Source organism: Megalops cyprinoides, chromosome 3 (genome assembly GCF_013368585.1).
Source record: "Megalops cyprinoides isolate fMegCyp1 chromosome 3, fMegCyp1.pri, whole genome shotgun sequence".
Taxonomy (NCBI): Eukaryota; Metazoa; Chordata; class Actinopteri; order Elopiformes; family Megalopidae; genus Megalops; species Megalops cyprinoides.
The window spans coordinates 28,679,338-28,696,172 of record NC_050585.1 but is presented as its reverse complement, the minus strand read 5'-3'; the positions used below and the strand labels follow the sequence as shown (position 1 = coordinate 28,696,172).

Sequence of the window (16,835 nt, the reverse complement as noted above, 5' to 3'; positions counted from 1 at the left end):
CAATCTGCTAACTATTGGATAAGGTCCACCCGCTATGATGTTAGTCGATTCAATAACAAAGGCAAGGCTAGTAGACTTCTTTTCGGGTAAACTGAGAAAACTACCTTTGACTTGTTAGCCACCCACTCATACCCAGAAACGAAGCCGTTTAGCTACTCAATTATCCAGCAGGCTAACCTAGCAGACATTCTTACATGCGATTCATTAACAAAAGAGTAGTGTGATTAATTTTTCCTGTAACCCAAGAATTCACATTCTTACCTTTCACACCAGATATCAAATTCCTTAATTCAAGCCTTCATGCAAAGTTACCATAAAATACTTTGATCTTCGCAAATCGGAAGACGTGAGCAACAAAAACCTCATCCCACTATGGCGTTTTGAAATCTTAAAAAAGCACCAACATGCAAAGGTCTCAGCTAATTGGTTCAGAGTCACAACGAACAAACCAATCAACGCTGGGCTATGATGCGGTTGCTAAGAGGCGGAGTGTGTAGAATTTTCAAACCCCTTGGCAACCAATCAGAATAAGACGTAAGAGAACGTTATATTAAATGGAAAGCGTAGTGACGTATGTAAACAAGGCAGGAACAAAACGGGAGTGAAGCCAAACGAGCATGAGGTTTTTCCCTTCCTGAGGCAGGAGAATCTCCCGGGAAGACACGTTCGAAAGGCTGAAATGTGACAAATACTGAGTTGTTTGTTTTATTGATAAAGAGGGGGTTGTCCATACGTACTCAGCTATGCTTATGTTTCCATGTGATAGAATACGTACTGTTCGGGAATAATTTGCATAAATATTCACTTAGTTTATGTAAAGTTGGTTTGTGGAACGTTATAGTTCGCATATGTAGAAATTTAAGAAACTAAAGCGGAAGAATTTCTGAATGGACGGTAAAAAGCTAACATTTGTTTCGGTTGGCAAAATGACTGAAACTACGTGGAATTTGTAAACACAAAATAACTTATCTATTGTATCTCTGTATAGCATTCTCCAAATGTCCGGCCAAATAATAATAATTATATATATATATGACCACATCTTAACAAATGTGGTAAAACTGAATACTTCTATGGTGTCCATCATGGTTTTCTCAGGTGGCTCTGAAATACACTGAAACTTTTAGAGGCTATGAAATGGAGTTGGTAAGTACCTCTTTCATCCTTTCCCCAGCCCTGCATTGGTGCTGTGTCTCATGTCCACTCACGTGTCCTGTAATTTCTTTCACTGTGTTGTAGTATATATAACCAGCAGCATATTATGACCTTCCTCTCCACACACAGCACACACCAGCTCTTATGAAACTGCCTGACTTTTTCTCTCCACAGCCCACACAGGAAGATCTCATTCCTAAGGAAGTGGGATTAATGCAGGCGGTTAATGCAGCACCTCGTAACAATATCCTACACCTCCTTGACAGGTTTGATAGGGATATGTCCTATGCGATGATGTTGGACTGTGTAGACCCCTGGGAGGACCTGTGTAACTTTACTGAAGATCGGTACTGCATTCAATGAGGATGAGAAACGAAAAATGAGAAACACTGAAAGATGCAAGGAGTTGTACACCAGGACATCAAACCAGAGAACATAGTAATATTTTCCTAGTCATATAGTTATAGTCCCAGTCATATTTTTAGTGTCTTGTGAGCACATTTGTTAAATCCTGACATGACACATTGCATTACTATTGTACTGAGGGATGTCCATATTTACGTGCATGTCTGTCTGTTTCTCGGGCACCCCAGAGTACCTCCCACCCAAATGGTTTGAAAAACAAAAATTTCTTGCCGGCCCAAGGACTGTATGGTCAGGTGGAGTAACACTGTGTAGCTTAGTCTGCAGCAAGTTGCCCTTCACAACCTTGACAGAGTATCAATGAGCCAGGTGGAATTCCCAGAGGGCCTTTCACCAGGTGAGGAGCCAGCAGGAGAGTGACAGGTCATGCATTTAATGTCAGCTTCCCTTTTTCTTCTCTGACCAATCACACATTCTATTTCCTCTCTAACAGAATTGCATGATTTCATTTGCTGTTGCTTGAAGCCCAACCAAAGGCATAGTGATCACTTGAGGAGCTATTGTGGTGGATATCCCCCTGGTCTGGGCCAAATGGACCGAGGGTCTTCCTCCACATTTTGAGGCCTTCCGGAAAATAATAAGTCCTCACAGAGTCTGATGTAATCATGGTTGTTTGGTTTATTGCATATGGTGATCAATCACATACAGTAAACCGGGTTGGTCCGCAGAGCAACAGGTGTAAATGCGGTGTGTATACATTCACAAACACTCCCCAATCACTCCCCCTTCCCCTCAGCCTACATCCATCCCTTATGCCTTTTCTCACTCCTCCTATCCCAGACCACAATTTCCAACTCCTCCCAGGCTCCTCCTTCAGGATCATCCCATTTTCCATTTTAATACAGCATTATTTAATTTTTTAGCTGTTACATTGGAAAGTCCCATAAACTCCATAGTCATCAATTGTATATTATTTTTAAACATAACACTTCTGAAATTTCCCATTATTTCCACTCCACACCTATATGGTTTTTAAACATAATTAAATAATACACAGCATATATGCCTGGAATATTACCATTATTTCCAGGCCCATATTTAAATAATAAAAAAGGTTAAGTAACCTTTATAACTATAAGTAACTCAGTTAGCCAGACCGCAGTGCTGCAGACTGTAAGAAGGCACACAGATATCTATGTGCCATAAGCTACAAGGTTAGGCCTTAAAGCAAAGGGTTAATGTAAGAACTAGGCCCCGTCTGGACATGGCCCAGAAGATGGGCCACGGGAACAAGACAAAGAAGAATTAAACCCCACAAAGGGGGGCCGTTGGCTCAGCACTACTATTATGGGCAACTATGACAAACTGCAGTAAATCCACATACAGTTCGCAAGCATTTGCCAGTAGATGTCAGCTAGGCAAAAGCAGGCAATCAGCTCTTATTTTCTAGCTGTATGACTCCTAAAAGAAAATGTAAAACTAAAATGGGATGCATATGTTAAAAGGAGGCAAAAAATACTGACATGCTGTAGGGGCATGTCAGGGGGAGAAGATACAATAAGCGAAGGTGGCATGACTATGAGTCAGAGGAAAAGATACAATAAGCGTAGACCGTAAACCAATAGGAGAAGTGAAGGGAGAGAAGATACAATAAGCGTAGATTATGAACCAATAGGAGAAGTTGGCATGACTATAGAACAGCAACATAGTGCACAAAGGTTCTGGGGTGACTTCCAGGGAGGGCCAATGCTGAAGGCAGTGTTCCTTCTCCAAGGTCACCCACTGTCCTGTAATAGCCCCCAAGATTACCCCCCTAGCGGTGTCTTACAATGGCCTACATGCAATGTTTATGACCTAGGGTAACCCCCAGCATTATTTAGGCATAGAATCACATCATATTACTTTTCAGTAGTAGTGCTTAATGCAAACCATATTTTCCACTATACAAAGTATAATAGAATACATATTATTTAAGGCTAACATATTAGATTGTCTGGTTTCCTTATACACTTCCAGACCTCCACATGTACAGTAAAGATAAAATAAATAGCTAATGTAATATATCAATAACTTCAGTTCATATGTCAATAACTGTGATGTCTAACATCTGTTGGCAATGCTTATGATGTTTGCTGGCAATAACTTATTTCCACCATGTAACAAGCTTAATCGTACCACGTCAAGCTCCGCTTTTCTCTGGGGGGGTATACACTTTATCAAAAATATTCCACCACACTATTGTTCAATTCTGGGCTCCACACATTCTGAGGCCCCTCATTCCCATTGTTAAAATGTTCCTCCACTCCTATGTACTGAAGACAGTAAAATGTCTTTAAGGCATTTGCTGGAATTAGATTAACAGTTACAGAGGCGGTAAGTGAATATACAGTCTGAAGTGTCATATAAACATTTACGTGCTTGCATCCCAACCAGGCCTTCTGAACACGCTGTTAATATATACACATTTTAATTCTTTCCTAGAATCCTTGGGTGATGGTCTTTCAGCCTATCATGCAACAGATTTCTTCCAGATTGGACTATAAAAAAATAAAAGGACTTGCTGTTTGCTCTGTGGTGTTCCTATTTGCGTACTTGCTCACATTGTCCTGGCACAGGACACCATTCTCCATGATATGAATGTCAGCAGTGAGACTGTGGGTGCAATTATAAAGTCTACGTTTCCTTTGCAAAAGTAGGGGGGCTGTCGGTAGACAAAATATATGTATAAGAAGCAGTATGTGTATAATAATTATTTCAATCACATCTCCATGGACATTGGCAAATAAGTTCTGTATGTAAAACATCTATGAATATATATTAATATTCAACAAACTATTAATTTACATATTCATTCAACAAGTTGTGTATGTTATTTTAATGAAATGAGACTGCTTGAGCATTACAACGCTTAAGGTCAATGGTCATCTGTTTTTTTGTTGTTAGCCACACATTGTTTCATTAAGAGAATGCAGTTGGGGAAGTGGGAGAATGGATTGCGCTGGCATGATAGTGAGCTTGAGCCACATTCGCATTTGATCAGCTTGCATCCACACACAGTCAGAGGTTATTTAACTAATCAGACAAAACATAGTGAGTATCAAACAACTCCCTTTTGATGTCATTTCCCTGCAATTTCTGCCCTCCATTTTCCCATCAATTGTTTGTAACTCCACAGTATATTGTGCCTTTACCTTTAGCGGGCAATACTGGAATCAAGACCTGCTACATGCATGCCAACCCTGTACCTCATGAATGTGGCAAAAGCACAACAAGACCATAGAGTTGTGTTGTACACCTTTAATATGAATATTGAATATTTTAAAAATCTTCAAACCCATTTACAGCAGAAATTGAAGAACAAAGAACAACAAAGAACAAAAATACACTTAGTTTGAAATCCCTTTCCATATAATTAATTTATCTTACTCCACAATGCTGTGGTGACATGAGTTTCCTCCAGTTTTCACAACCCCTAATGATATTAATAAAGTGAGATCCATAAAGAGAAGTCTTCTTCTGAATGTTTTGTACAGGTACATTTTTCTACATTGTCTCAGGCAAACAGGGCAACGCATTGCTGGAATATGTATTGTAGCTCATCACATGGCCTAGTAAGAACAGACATTGTTTCTCAATGGTTTGGTCTCAATGGAAACATATAAATTCTGACATTTCACAACTCAGACATGTCAATTGAACCGAAAAATGAAAATTTTGTAAAACTCCTGTTGTGAGCTTCATCTGACCCACTTCTACATTTTCATGTTGTTGGCATTCTGATATTTTGTTTTTCATTTAATGAATGTATGGAAAAGATGTTGAATCCATATATACCTCTCCATAACAATGTGTCTGCTCTGGAAGAGTAATTAAGAATAAGGCTGAAACTGTGAGCTGAGCTTAGTCTGAATAACACTAGCCAGAGCAGGCAGGTTGAGCGGGTTTCAATAGGGTCAGTGGGAATAGTGTTCTAATTCCAAAATACAACACAAGGTGGAGACAAACTACTATGGACCTAGGCTAGGGCTTGAAGCGCTCTTACTGGTCGACCATTCCTACATCAGTTCTTGCATTCATGTGCTTAATTTACAGTTTTTACTGAGGTTTTAACAAAAAATACTCTGTATAGAGGAATATGATTGTACCACAGTATGGCATGAATACAGCCATAGCATACATAGATACCTACAGAATTCAATGTTAAAATATCAGGAGCTTGGCCACTATGTTAGGTATGTTTAAAAATATTTTGTCTTCTGGTAATATAACAGGAATATGCTTCTAGGAAGTGTATTTCCATATGCAATACTAGGCCAATATTGTGCTCATCTACACAAATGCAAAAATCATTCTGTGGATGTCGATAAAATGGATGTGGGGTTAAAAGGTCACAGAGTGGATAGAGCCACAGGGAAGGAGAGAAACAGAACCATAGCTAGACAGGCATACAGACTATTTGATACAGAATGTATTAGGGGTGCCTCTTTTGTCTTTGGTTTGAGTGGTCATCAAAGAGTTCAAGCAGTAGCAAGCAGATCCCAATTATGGGAAAGATTAAGAAACACTGGTCAGTCTACTGTGTATTCAGGCAGCGGAAGGGCCCAAAGTAAATAATCACATTCCCCTTTCCTTGTAAATTTCAACAAAAATAATCATTAATTGGCATACACAGGTGTACTTAAGAGCTGCTTGCTTTACATTAAGAGTACAGTAATACTCTTACCTACAATAATGTGCATGTTCAAGGCCACAAAGGAAGAGTATACCACTCACAGAAATCTTGTGCAGCTGTGTCAGGTAGAGATACAGCACAAACCCACAGGAAATAAGAAAAGATTTTTTGTTGTTATACACCAATAAATAAATCAATACGTATTTTTAATCTTGCAAGAAATTTATTTTCAACAAAAATGCTGACATTCTGATAGAAATTTCACTCATAGCTAGAACTCAGATATACAGAGCACATGGAGATATGGGGGAATCAGGTCTACACATTGCTCTTAAAAGTGTAAAGATGAAATAGGAGCCCAAGTCATAAATGAACAGGCTTTACTTTAACAAATGCAGAAATGCCCCATGTACCTCTGTGAATTATATTGTGTATGTGTGTGAATTTACCCCTTAAAGGATGCAGGCCACTGAAATGCTATGCAGCTGTATAGTGCTGCACATTTGGCTGTATGCCTTTTGTAAGGTCACTTTTGGTTCACTTGGTCTTGCAAGCTTTGGTTTCTAATATGGTAGCCCTTTGCTGAGCTCTTGTTCACATTCAGAGTGACTACTTTTCTTCACTCTCTGCAAATGCAATATTAAGGGACTCATTCAGGCACTGGAGGGTGACGAACTGAAAGGCGTCACTGTCACAAATGTCGCCATCACTGCTCCTGGCTCTCCTGCAGTGGGAGCGAGGGGTGGGGGCCAGGAGTGGACCGACTGCTGCGCTTCTGTGGCCTCAGTCAGAGCAAGCTCCTCTCCCTTGCCTCAGCCGATGCAGCGCGTGGTCTAGGCTGCAGGGTCACTCCTCTCTCTTCTCCTGAGCACCTTTGGTCTCACTCTCTGGTTTCCTCTCCACAGCCTGGTGGTCGCCTCCCGCCGTTCCGCGGTTGCGGCCTCTGGCGCCGGGCTGGTACAGCTGAATGGCTGGCCGATCCTGAAGCACAAAGAATGCAGGCAAACATTGGTAGGCACAGGATGCGTGCTACAGGTAACAATGTGAAAATTCTGGAAATTGCCCTTGCACTGCATTACGCAAGAGCAGCCCACCCAGAACAGAGGCTAAAGCGACAGCCCACGACTGGACTTTGCCTGAGAGATAATGATCGCACCTTGTTCCTTAAGCGGTCCCTTTTGGCACCTTCCTCTTTTCTGTCTTCCCTGGCAGTCCTTTCGGGCTTATCGGCACGAGCGACCGGGTCCTCTGCGTTTTCGGCCCTTTTCTTCTGCCACATGTGATCCTTGTCCCTTTTCACTTCCTCATCCCGCTTCCGGTAGTTCTCCCCGTCTCCCCTCTTCCTCCGTCGGTCATCGTCCTGTTTTCTGATGCGCTCCTTCTCTCTCTGGCGCCGCTCCCTCTCCCTGTCTCGGTCCCTCTCTCGCTCTAAATCCCAATCCCTGCTCTCCTTCTGCATGTCCTCCTCTGCCCTGCACAAACAAGAGGAAACACCAGTAAAGTCTCAGTGAAATGCAGTTTTCTACTCCCTGCTGAACCTTCAGCACAGTCAAACCAATTTGACAATACAGCAAACTTCAGACTGCCACTCACTTCCTTCCTCGGTTATCTTGGTTCCCGCTGTTTTGGCTTTTCTTCAAATCCACAGCCCCCAAAGGCCTGTCGTCTTTAGGTTTCTCCTTCTCGCTTTTCTTCACCTTTAAGTCTTTAAGTTTGTCACAGTCAGCTGGGTCATCCATTTTCTCTGGCTTTCTCAGCAGCTGCATGGAAAAGCACGCAGCACAAAGCAAAACCCCCAGATGAATGAATGCTACAAGAACAGCCAGTCTAATGGATTGCAAGCCATTCTATGGAACTTCCTTTTGCCTTATCAGGAAGAGTCTGACATAAGCAGCAATACATGGAGACACAAGCAAATACTCCCTGCAATACTACACAGCTGTAATATGCAATCGACACCACATTTTGCTGGATTAATAAAACGAATTAATTAACTGCACTCTATTTGTCAACACTGTCTTCTGTTTCATCCCAATTGTCACAAACCTCTCTTTCTTCACTCTTATAAAGCTTGGTGAGTGTGCTGTTGTGATGACTTACCCTGCTGGGGTTTCCGGTATGGTAAAACAAAGTGACAATCGTGACTATGGGAAATGACCTGCTGTCATGCTAGGCGAACTTCAGTTCGGGAGACGTGTAATACCTTGATCTGTGGCTCCTCCTTGGCCTTTTCCCTGTCTTTGTTGTAGTTCCTGTCACCTTTCTTCTGCTTCTCCACCTCTTTGCGCTTCCTCCTGTCCTCCTCCCGCCACTTGCGCCGCTCCTCGTCCCGCAGACGCTTGCGCTCCAGCTCCCTCCGCCTCCTCTCCTCTTTCTTCTCCTCCCTGATTCGCTGAGAGGGAAAGGCAATTCGTTGTGTGAGCATAAATGCTCGGTACGAACCATAAATCAGCACGACAGAATGCATAAATCGATAACACCAAGTACACGCACCTGTTTGTTTTTCAGGAAGTCCAAGAGAGGAGTTGTTTTTTTAGCTGAGAAAAAAAAACAAAAACACATCTAGGCCCTGTATAATTATTTTGAATGGGAGCTGCTGATATATAGAATTAAATCACAGATTGATTCATGAAAGTGAAGATTAGTAATTACAATATCTATATTTACATACCGACTTGCTCTTTGGTTTTGGCCTCTATTTCTTCCAGTAATGTTTCAGGAGTTGACATTAACTTTTCTTCATCACCATTGTAATTCTCTAAAAACTTCTTGAAGTCAGCATCTTTGAAATACAGAAACCAAGGCTGTATCACAGTCACCAACAGCAGTACCCTACAAACCTCAAAGGAAGATTCAATTACAGATTGAGAAATCTGTATACTTGTATGGGTTCATTTTTACCTTCATCAATAGTACCAGCTTTGGCATCCTTTTTCTTACTCTTCTTTTTGGCAATCTTCTGGAAAGGCGCAAACTCAACTATGGCTGGGTATTCCTGCCCTATGGGAAATAAATCATGGCATTAGAAACAATTTTAATTTTAAATAAGAAAGAATGTATTTTTAAAAAGAATTACAATATATGTTATACCTCTGTTATCTATGAAGACATATCCATCAAAGCGGTCTCTGAATAGAACAATGTCTTCTTGGTTCTTGAAATTAATGTAAGCTCTCGAGAAGATGTGAGGGCGTAGGCTGTAGGGGGTGAAAAGCCCATAGAAATATAGTAAGTTATTTGTATTTGGACATTCACAGTTACACTTGCTGACGTTGATGCTATGTTGAAGGTACCTGGTGTCACTGGAGAAGAACTCAAGGTAATCCACCTCAGGCAGAGGTTGCAGTTGCTCCTCGAGTTCCTCCTTCGTTAAGTTTGGGGGAAGGCGGCGAATAACAATCTGATATGGACGAAAGATTACTAAAGTTGAAGATGACCATAAAATTAGGCAGGAAATAACAGCACAAATTCACGTAAAACCAAAATCAAGTAAGCGACACAAATGTGGAGGAGTGAACAATTTCACAAAAATACGAAATAACAATGGCAAATGTTTCTAGCCAAATGTTTTGGTTAGCTACTTAAATGAGATCCTTGCCAACAAACAGTATTTCAGGACCGCACAGTTTACATGAGCGCGTATGAGGCGGTTCGTGCACTGCTGGATCTCTACGATACGCTACGGTGGCCCTGAAAGGATCCCCACACGGTGGACAGCTACGTGGTAACGTGAAGGCAATGGCGTTCTCGGTGCACTATGAGATCATACTGACTAAGTAAGTAATATCAAAACTTATTAGCTACGTATCTGCCGTTATGTAGTTAGAGACAGTAAAACTGTATCAAAAAGTTTCACGTTAAATTAGCTAAAATAAATCTAGCTAGGTAGCTCGTCAGCTAACTGTGTAACGAGTTAGCTGGCAACCTAATTGCCTACGATGTAGCAGTGCAGTAGAGTCCAAAGGTAGTTTAAAACGGAAACCCCAGTAAAGGTTTCAACTCTGCCATTCAGTTTGTTAAATATAGTTTTGCTAGTATTGTTTTCAGTGGCAGGCCTGTGTCATTCGTGCTCTCGGAGTACCTTGGTCATTGCAGCCTCCTTCTTTTCCTTATTTGGCTTCTCTGGTTTTTCGTTTTCTTCGCATTTGATCTCCACTTTCTTTTCCCGGGGACGAGCGTTTTCCTTGTCTTCCTTCATTTTGATGTATTTTTATTTCACACTCCTAATGTTACTAGGTAGGTACTGCTAACACTGTCGTGATCACCGCAGTGTCCCTGTTCTCAACTTTGTTTGGGATTATTTGACAACAAGCGAAAGTGTTCTCTGATTGGTCTGTGACAACCATCGTTTTAAAACCACGCGATATTTGAGCGCATGTCTGTTATGTACTGGTAAAGATTGTTGCTGCTCGGTCTCGTCTGATTCGTCCAAATATGTCATACGTAAAGTTCAAACCTGACAAGTACGAGCGCCCATAGATTACGTGGTGAGAACATCATGCTAATGTTTGAATGGTTTTATAACGATTGTTTGATGCTCTTTTGAACACATTTGCTAAAATGGAATATAATGTTGTTCTGTGCCTTTAGCTATGTGCATAACTCAAGAATATATGACACCAAGAAACGGTATCCTTATTTTAACCCGAATCTAAAATACAATGCCTGCCATCCTTTGTTCCGCTGGAGAAGCAGCCCCCGATAATACCACCAATCCAGTTTTAGAACCGCACAGGTTAGCACTGTCTCTCCTAACACTTTGAACTTTTTGCTCACTTTTCTCAAACACATTTCTTTGTTATAGTTTGTTTTTATTTGTTTGTGAGCATATATGAGTGTTCCGTGGGTTGTTCTAAAACAAATCAAATCTGTTTCGGTTATTGCTGCACTTCCATTTAAAACTTAAGTCACTTGGTGTTATATTCAAATGTGCAGTCCTCCAACTCTTACTAAAAACACACCTATTCAGACTTTGACCCTGGGACCCAGAACTTGTACACTTTCAATGCCTTGTGATATAGTTCCACTTCTTAGTGAAATCTAATCAAATGTAGTGTTGCTGTTTCAGTTATTGTTTGTCATAGATTATGGCAGCATTATGCAAGTAAAGTGGCTCCTGTGGATCATTGTTCACATTATTGGGCAACATAAATATTTAAAAATGCACAACTGAATCCTCTAATGTTAATATTCACAATAGACATCAAGCCACTGTGTCAAAATTCTGTGGCAGGTGTCAACCTCTTCAGTTGTCAAGATGGCTGTTGCTCACTGAGCCAAACAACTGCATAGTTGTTATGGATGTATGCCTGAAATAATTTCTTTCATTAGGTTTACAAACATAATTGAAGAGATGTTAATATGTGGTTACATTTTGAGTTTGGTCATGTATTATATATTAAAGTTATATAAGACAAAACCGAGGCCTTTTGTCATTTGTTGTAACTGTATTCAGTAACATCTTTAAACCCATACAAAAATAAAACATTGAGAATATTTCATCTTCATATGAGAAGTGTTTACATTTCAAATTAAAGCAAGCAGATGTAGGTCAAGAAGTTATATAGGTGAAAATTTCAAAACATTTTTGCAATACTCATTATTTGAAAGTAGTTTCAGACATTCATTTCAGTGTTAATCAGCGAGTAAAAAAATGACTAAAACAGTGCTGCAAGTCCTAATTATTTAACAAAAATGCAAAGCACTGTTGAGTGTACCGGGTGGCATTTATAGGACACCCTGCACTACACTGTGACCCTGTGTTTAATGTGGAGTCACTCCAGTGTGGTACCCCAGGACCTCATGTAGCTATCTGGAGTGGAGCAGTATGGACAGGAGGCAGGGAACAAGGAATAGGAGCCCTGCCTTGGCCCATACCGCAGGCTCCCCTCCTGCAGCCAAACCAATCCCTCCTGCCGCTGCACCTGAGGAAGAACAGACATTGGAGAGGCAGTGAATTACCAACAGTCCCCTTAGGGTGAGCTAACAGTTTTAATCTTGTTGCACTCCAAAAGTCAAGGTGGAATTCATGTCAACTTAACCCACCTTGGGTCAGGGTGTCTGACCTCACATTCAGCCAGAAAACTGTGCGCTGTTGAGCTACTGTAGCCCTAGAAACCAGACACACAAAGAAGATTAAAGCACGTAAACACCAAATCAGGTGTTTCTTGTGTACAGAATATAAATTGATAATACAGAGAGTCACAGCAGATACACCTAATTCAGTGTAATGCATTTACAGGTTTATGGATCCAAACTGAAGATACTGGTAATGTATCTCTCACATGAAGTAAATATTGTTGACCCCACTTGGGGGTATCCAGGAGTACACAGTGGAGTTGCCTTTCAGGTTGGTGTTGGAATGGGTGATGGCACCTTGTGGGTTGCCTGAGCACTGCAAAATAAATATCCCAGTAAGTCCTCTGAAATCAGTGGCACATAAGTCTACTTACATGAAAGATCTTATGTCTCTTATGATCCACATAAACTCATCAACTCAACAAGGTAACCCACTTGGAGGAATTTTGTGTCAGCTGGAGGAGATTGCCAGCTTCCTAAGGCATTGACACTGGTCCCCGTGCGAGCTTCCAACAGCACACCTCTGTAATCTGGTCCCTTGATGGTCACTGCAACAATGACAACAGCATACTCGAATGTTACTCAGCAGCATGTTACAGTTTAAACCATCAGTTCCCATTCAGTTGGGAATTAAGGCTGTCATTTTCTATCTCCTACTCAATGGCTGATAGATGTGTAATGAGGTCTCCAGTGAGATATGCATGGCAACTTTTACAGTGATGCTTGTCATGTTACATTTAATTTACAAATGATTTCCCTCAATAAATAAAACAATTAAAATGTACCTGTAGCAAAGGGCGAGAGCAGTTACAGTACCACATTAAATACCACATAATGTTAAGCCATCTTGACTTTTTGGTAGTATATGTAATCCCCAGGCAATAGTTCACAACAGTAATTGACTATTAAATTTACACAAACTACATTTTTATATTTTGATATCATTCAATCATAGGATTTGACTCTGACTGTGAATGAAAGTTTTGAATCAAAGTCAACATGAATAACAAATAGTGCTATTTTTGAACATTTGAAAATAAGGAATCCATGGTGTGTCCGAAATACAAATCATCTGCTGCTTACAATATACTTCCTTCCGTAATATGTGTCATTGTCGTGGTATTAAAATTCATGTAATGATAATTTTCAAATTTCATCTGTTTGTTCAATATTATGTCTTTTTCATTTGTATGTGTTCTTTGTTTTTTTTTTATAATCACGAGAAGCCAGGTCAAAATAATAGATAATAATATTAAATATTTGATACTTTCAATAACTTTTTGTCAACCAAAACTATTTTGCATCATAGAGTGAACAATAAAAAACACTAAAAATGTGTACCTTAAAAATCATATTCAATTGTGTATTATTTTTCTATTACATAATTTCATGCATTTTGTGATATGGATAAGGACATCTTCTGAATGACTAAATGTTTTTTTGAAAAGGCTATTTAATTGTAGAAAATACTCATATTTTATAAATGGGTCCTGTGTGTACTGGTGATGCTTCATCATTACAACCATTTTAAATTTCAATATTATGGCATGAAGCTGTTACAAATAGCACTTGACTTCAATGGTTTATTATTTGGATTTTATAGTACAGTGCATTTAGATTCCTTTCATTCCCTCCAATCTATTTTCCATGTAATACTCCTGGAATCTTCATACAGTAAGCAGAGTTTAGTGAATTTAGACAACTTGAATGACAGTTAAGACATATTTTTATCACAATTGTAAAGCTGTGAATGAAACCAAAAAGCATGTCCAAAAGGACAGGCATGTAGCTAAGAAGGGCCACAAAGGCGTAGTTTCTCTTACCTGTGAGAGGCTGGCCAGGCTGAAAGGTGCGACTGCTGGTTTGAATGGTGTAGGGAGCCGGGGAGGGCTGGGGCTGGACACCAGCATGACGAGGGACCATGTCCTCACAGGCAGAGGACGGGGCGCCATTTGGGAAGCATGTCCCCAGAGACAGAAGTTGAAGGAGGGAAATGGTGAGCAGCAGTGGACCCATCCGTGCTGACATGTCCACTCACAACAGCTCCACGCCCAACTCTAGTACACACACGCACATGCACACTGACATGCACTCACACACTCTCTCCAGTGAGGGCAGGTGTGCCTGAATGATTGGTATCCCGGGCCAAGTCGCTGGCTTTTCATGCGGGTTTATTGCTGAGTCACGGAGGCACACGCATGCACACACACACACACACTGCTTCTTTGCAATACTGCACATTTCCTTCTTGCTCTCTCTGCAATTATTTCTCCGAGGGTAACCTGGACATGAGGAACTCACAATGCCAGTGGGTTTCATGCATGAAAAAGGAATATGAAAACCCTAACGTCCCCAAAAGTCACAAAATTTCATAATCAAATTAGATACATGACTCTTTGATTTCAAACAAAGCACCTCTTTCTTTCCACACACAGCTATGAAGAATGCCAATTTTTCCACCCTTCCTCGTGCTTGAATGCAGTGAGGTGCCGATTATGACTGACCAAAGTCAGCTTGGACCACAAATTCTGTAGCTGGAAATTGATATCCAACCCCTTAAAGCTTTCCCTGTTAAAATTATTTAGACTGAAGTGTGAATCAATGCAGCTTTCACAATAAAAGATTTAGAGTGAATCATATCTGACGCAAAAGAGAATTGGAAAAGCTTGTGACTTGTTTGAAAAAAAAAAGTATGACATTGCATGTTACTCAACAACATCATTTCACTCAATGTCACTCTTGATTAGAAATTATTCAAGTCATGCCTGTGAAAGTATTATGTATACTATTACATATTCTTCATCAAGTCCTGTTACAGCACACTTAATATAAAGTATGATACCAAGGAGGTGCCTTCACCTCTCATTAAAAATCGTAAATTATTATATGTGAATGCACTGACTTAATGTAATGCACTGAATGACTTAATGCACTGAATTAATGTAAAAGTAGTTTACATTCCCTCTGGCACATCCATATCTTAAACTGAATGATAGTTGTAAAGATTATACACAAACATTCACTTTAGAGGATTCTCAATTTATTTCCCTAATTATTACCTACCTATATCAGAAATCTACCATCCACTTAATTTCTGACGCACCAATTGTTACCAGTGTCACCAGTGAAAAAGGTAGCCCTTTTGACATCGGGTTCAACCGCTTAATTAGGCTGCCCGATTGATTTGGCAGTTGATTTGATATGTGAATGTTGGCAATGGCCTTTCATGTTTGATGGTTTATATAATCTCTTTTTTTTTGGGTAGGTTTTTTTTTTTTACTTTTTGGAAAACATTTCTTTGTTTTTACAGATCATGCATCACTCAGCACATGTCACATGTGATGTGTTCTTTTAGAGGTCATAAGGAAAAGGTCACTCTGATACCGTACCAAAGGCTTTTTTGAGACAGATTCATTGGACTGAATTCACAGATAATCTTTAAAAACAACCAAAAGGAAACTAAACTGAAAAAGGTTGGTCTTTTCACCTTACTGCATTGCAACAACAAACAGCAAAGTTCAGAGTCATCCTGAAGTTCAATCCTGAAAAGTGCTATACAATGAACCACCTAACATCCGAAACTGACTTAAACCTCCAGATAGCCTATCACCGTCATCATAAATATAAACCTGGCAAAGAGACCACTGCAACAGCTCAAAGACTTATTGTGGTCATGGTGTAATTCTCCATTGCTGAACACAAGAACTTTCTTGAAATTATGATATACTTACAACCCGCACCCTATTAACATTGAACGCTTTTCCCATGTAAACTGCTATTGAGCTGAAGATCAAATTTTATTATACTAGTCTTGCTTATACATATTCAGGCATTTTTAATTTGTTAAAGTTGTGATCTTTTACATATCATAGTTTACTAATTAAATTAACTGGTTGTAAGTGATGGTAATGAGTTCAAACATTGATAGAAGGACATTTAAACTTTTAAGAGCATAAAGACACTTAAACTATTAACATATCTGGGGACAGGTGAAGGTTCTCCTTCACATTTTCTTCACCCTTCTCTCTCTTGTGAAGGGAATCACAAGCTATGACTTAATGTCCTCCAGTTTTAATTAAACACTCCCTTAACTTCAAACGGAAAAATGCAAAGGCACAAAAATACCTTTGGAAAGGTACATTTTGTACCTTTCGAGAGTTACAAAACATACAATGTACTATAAACAAGTTAAACATGTATGAATTTGACTCAACTCTCAGTTGAAGTGATCTCCTCGGAGATTATTTTTTATAACTTCTCTGCTACATTAAATCTATATTATTAATACAAATTAATACATTCTGAGAGAGCATGAAGGTTATGTTAGTACATAACCTTCATGTTATGTTAAGTACATACGTACAAATAAGCTAATAATAATTATTAAATTATTAAATAAGCTATTAATAATCTAAAGATTAATATATAACGTCAGAGCGTGTTTTAAAATTACATTCTCAATGGTGTTTGCTTCGGAACACCAAAATTATTCCGTGTTTCTGTTCTGCCAAGACTCCACAGTACATATGCTATAAAATAATGAATTTTATTGGAATTGTTCTCTAGA

At 39.7% G+C, this 16,835-nt stretch overlaps 2 protein-coding genes across 2 annotated transcripts; both read right to left on the bottom strand.

The window, feature by feature from the left end:
* Nucleotides 1-6,467: 6,467 nt before the first annotated feature.
* On the bottom strand, nucleotides 6,468-10,490 carry LOC118774897 (regulator of nonsense transcripts 3B-like). Its single transcript, XM_036524486.1, has 10 exons — nucleotides 10,272-10,490; nucleotides 9,484-9,590; nucleotides 9,281-9,387; nucleotides 9,092-9,190; nucleotides 8,862-8,972; nucleotides 8,684-8,727; nucleotides 8,394-8,582; nucleotides 7,784-7,950; nucleotides 7,347-7,662; nucleotides 6,468-7,171 (listed from the first exon to the last, which is right to left on the bottom strand). Exons 1-10 carry the CDS (start codon nucleotides 10,386-10,388, stop codon nucleotides 7,037-7,039), a joined length of 1,392 nt encoding a protein of 463 aa, XP_036380379.1. The 5' UTR covers nucleotides 10,389-10,490; the 3' UTR covers nucleotides 6,468-7,036.
* Nucleotides 10,491-11,894: 1,404 nt separating this feature from the next.
* si:dkey-251i10.2 (uncharacterized protein LOC562682 homolog) lies at nucleotides 11,895-14,395 on the bottom strand. The gene is made up of 5 exons (XM_036524487.1): nucleotides 14,092-14,395; nucleotides 12,704-12,816; nucleotides 12,475-12,584; nucleotides 12,236-12,300; nucleotides 11,895-12,114 (listed from the first exon to the last, which is right to left on the bottom strand). The coding sequence occupies exons 1-5, from the start codon at nucleotides 14,294-14,296 to the stop codon at nucleotides 11,999-12,001; spliced, it is 609 nt and encodes a 202-aa protein (XP_036380380.1). The 5' UTR covers nucleotides 14,297-14,395; the 3' UTR covers nucleotides 11,895-11,998.
* Between the last annotated feature and the right edge of the window lie 2,440 nt (nucleotides 14,396-16,835).

Bases quoted from the DNA above. Each gene is read 5' to 3' on its own strand.
- LOC118774897 (XM_036524486.1), bottom strand. From the start codon at position 10,388: ATGAAGGAAGACAAGGAAAACGCTCGTCCCCGGGAAAAGAAAGTGGAG. The intron at 9,191-9,280 runs GTATAACATATA...TATTTCCCATAG, and splicing joins TGTCTTCATAGATAACAGAG to GGCAGGAATACCCAGCCATA. The intron at 7,172-7,346 runs GTGCGATCATTA...TTTGTGCTTCAG, and splicing joins GGGACCGCTTAAGGAACAAG to GATCGGCCAGCCATTCAGCT.
- si:dkey-251i10.2 (XM_036524487.1), bottom strand. From the start codon at position 14,296: ATGTCAGCACGGATGGGTCCACTGCTGCTCACCATTTCCCTCCTTCAA. The intron at 12,585-12,703 runs GTGGGTTACCTT...TTTATTTTGCAG, and splicing joins CTGACACAAAATTCCTCCAA to TGCTCAGGCAACCCACAAGG. The intron at 12,301-12,474 runs GTGAGAGATACA...TCTGGTTTCTAG, and splicing joins GTCAACAATATTTACTTCAT to GGCTACAGTAGCTCAACAGC.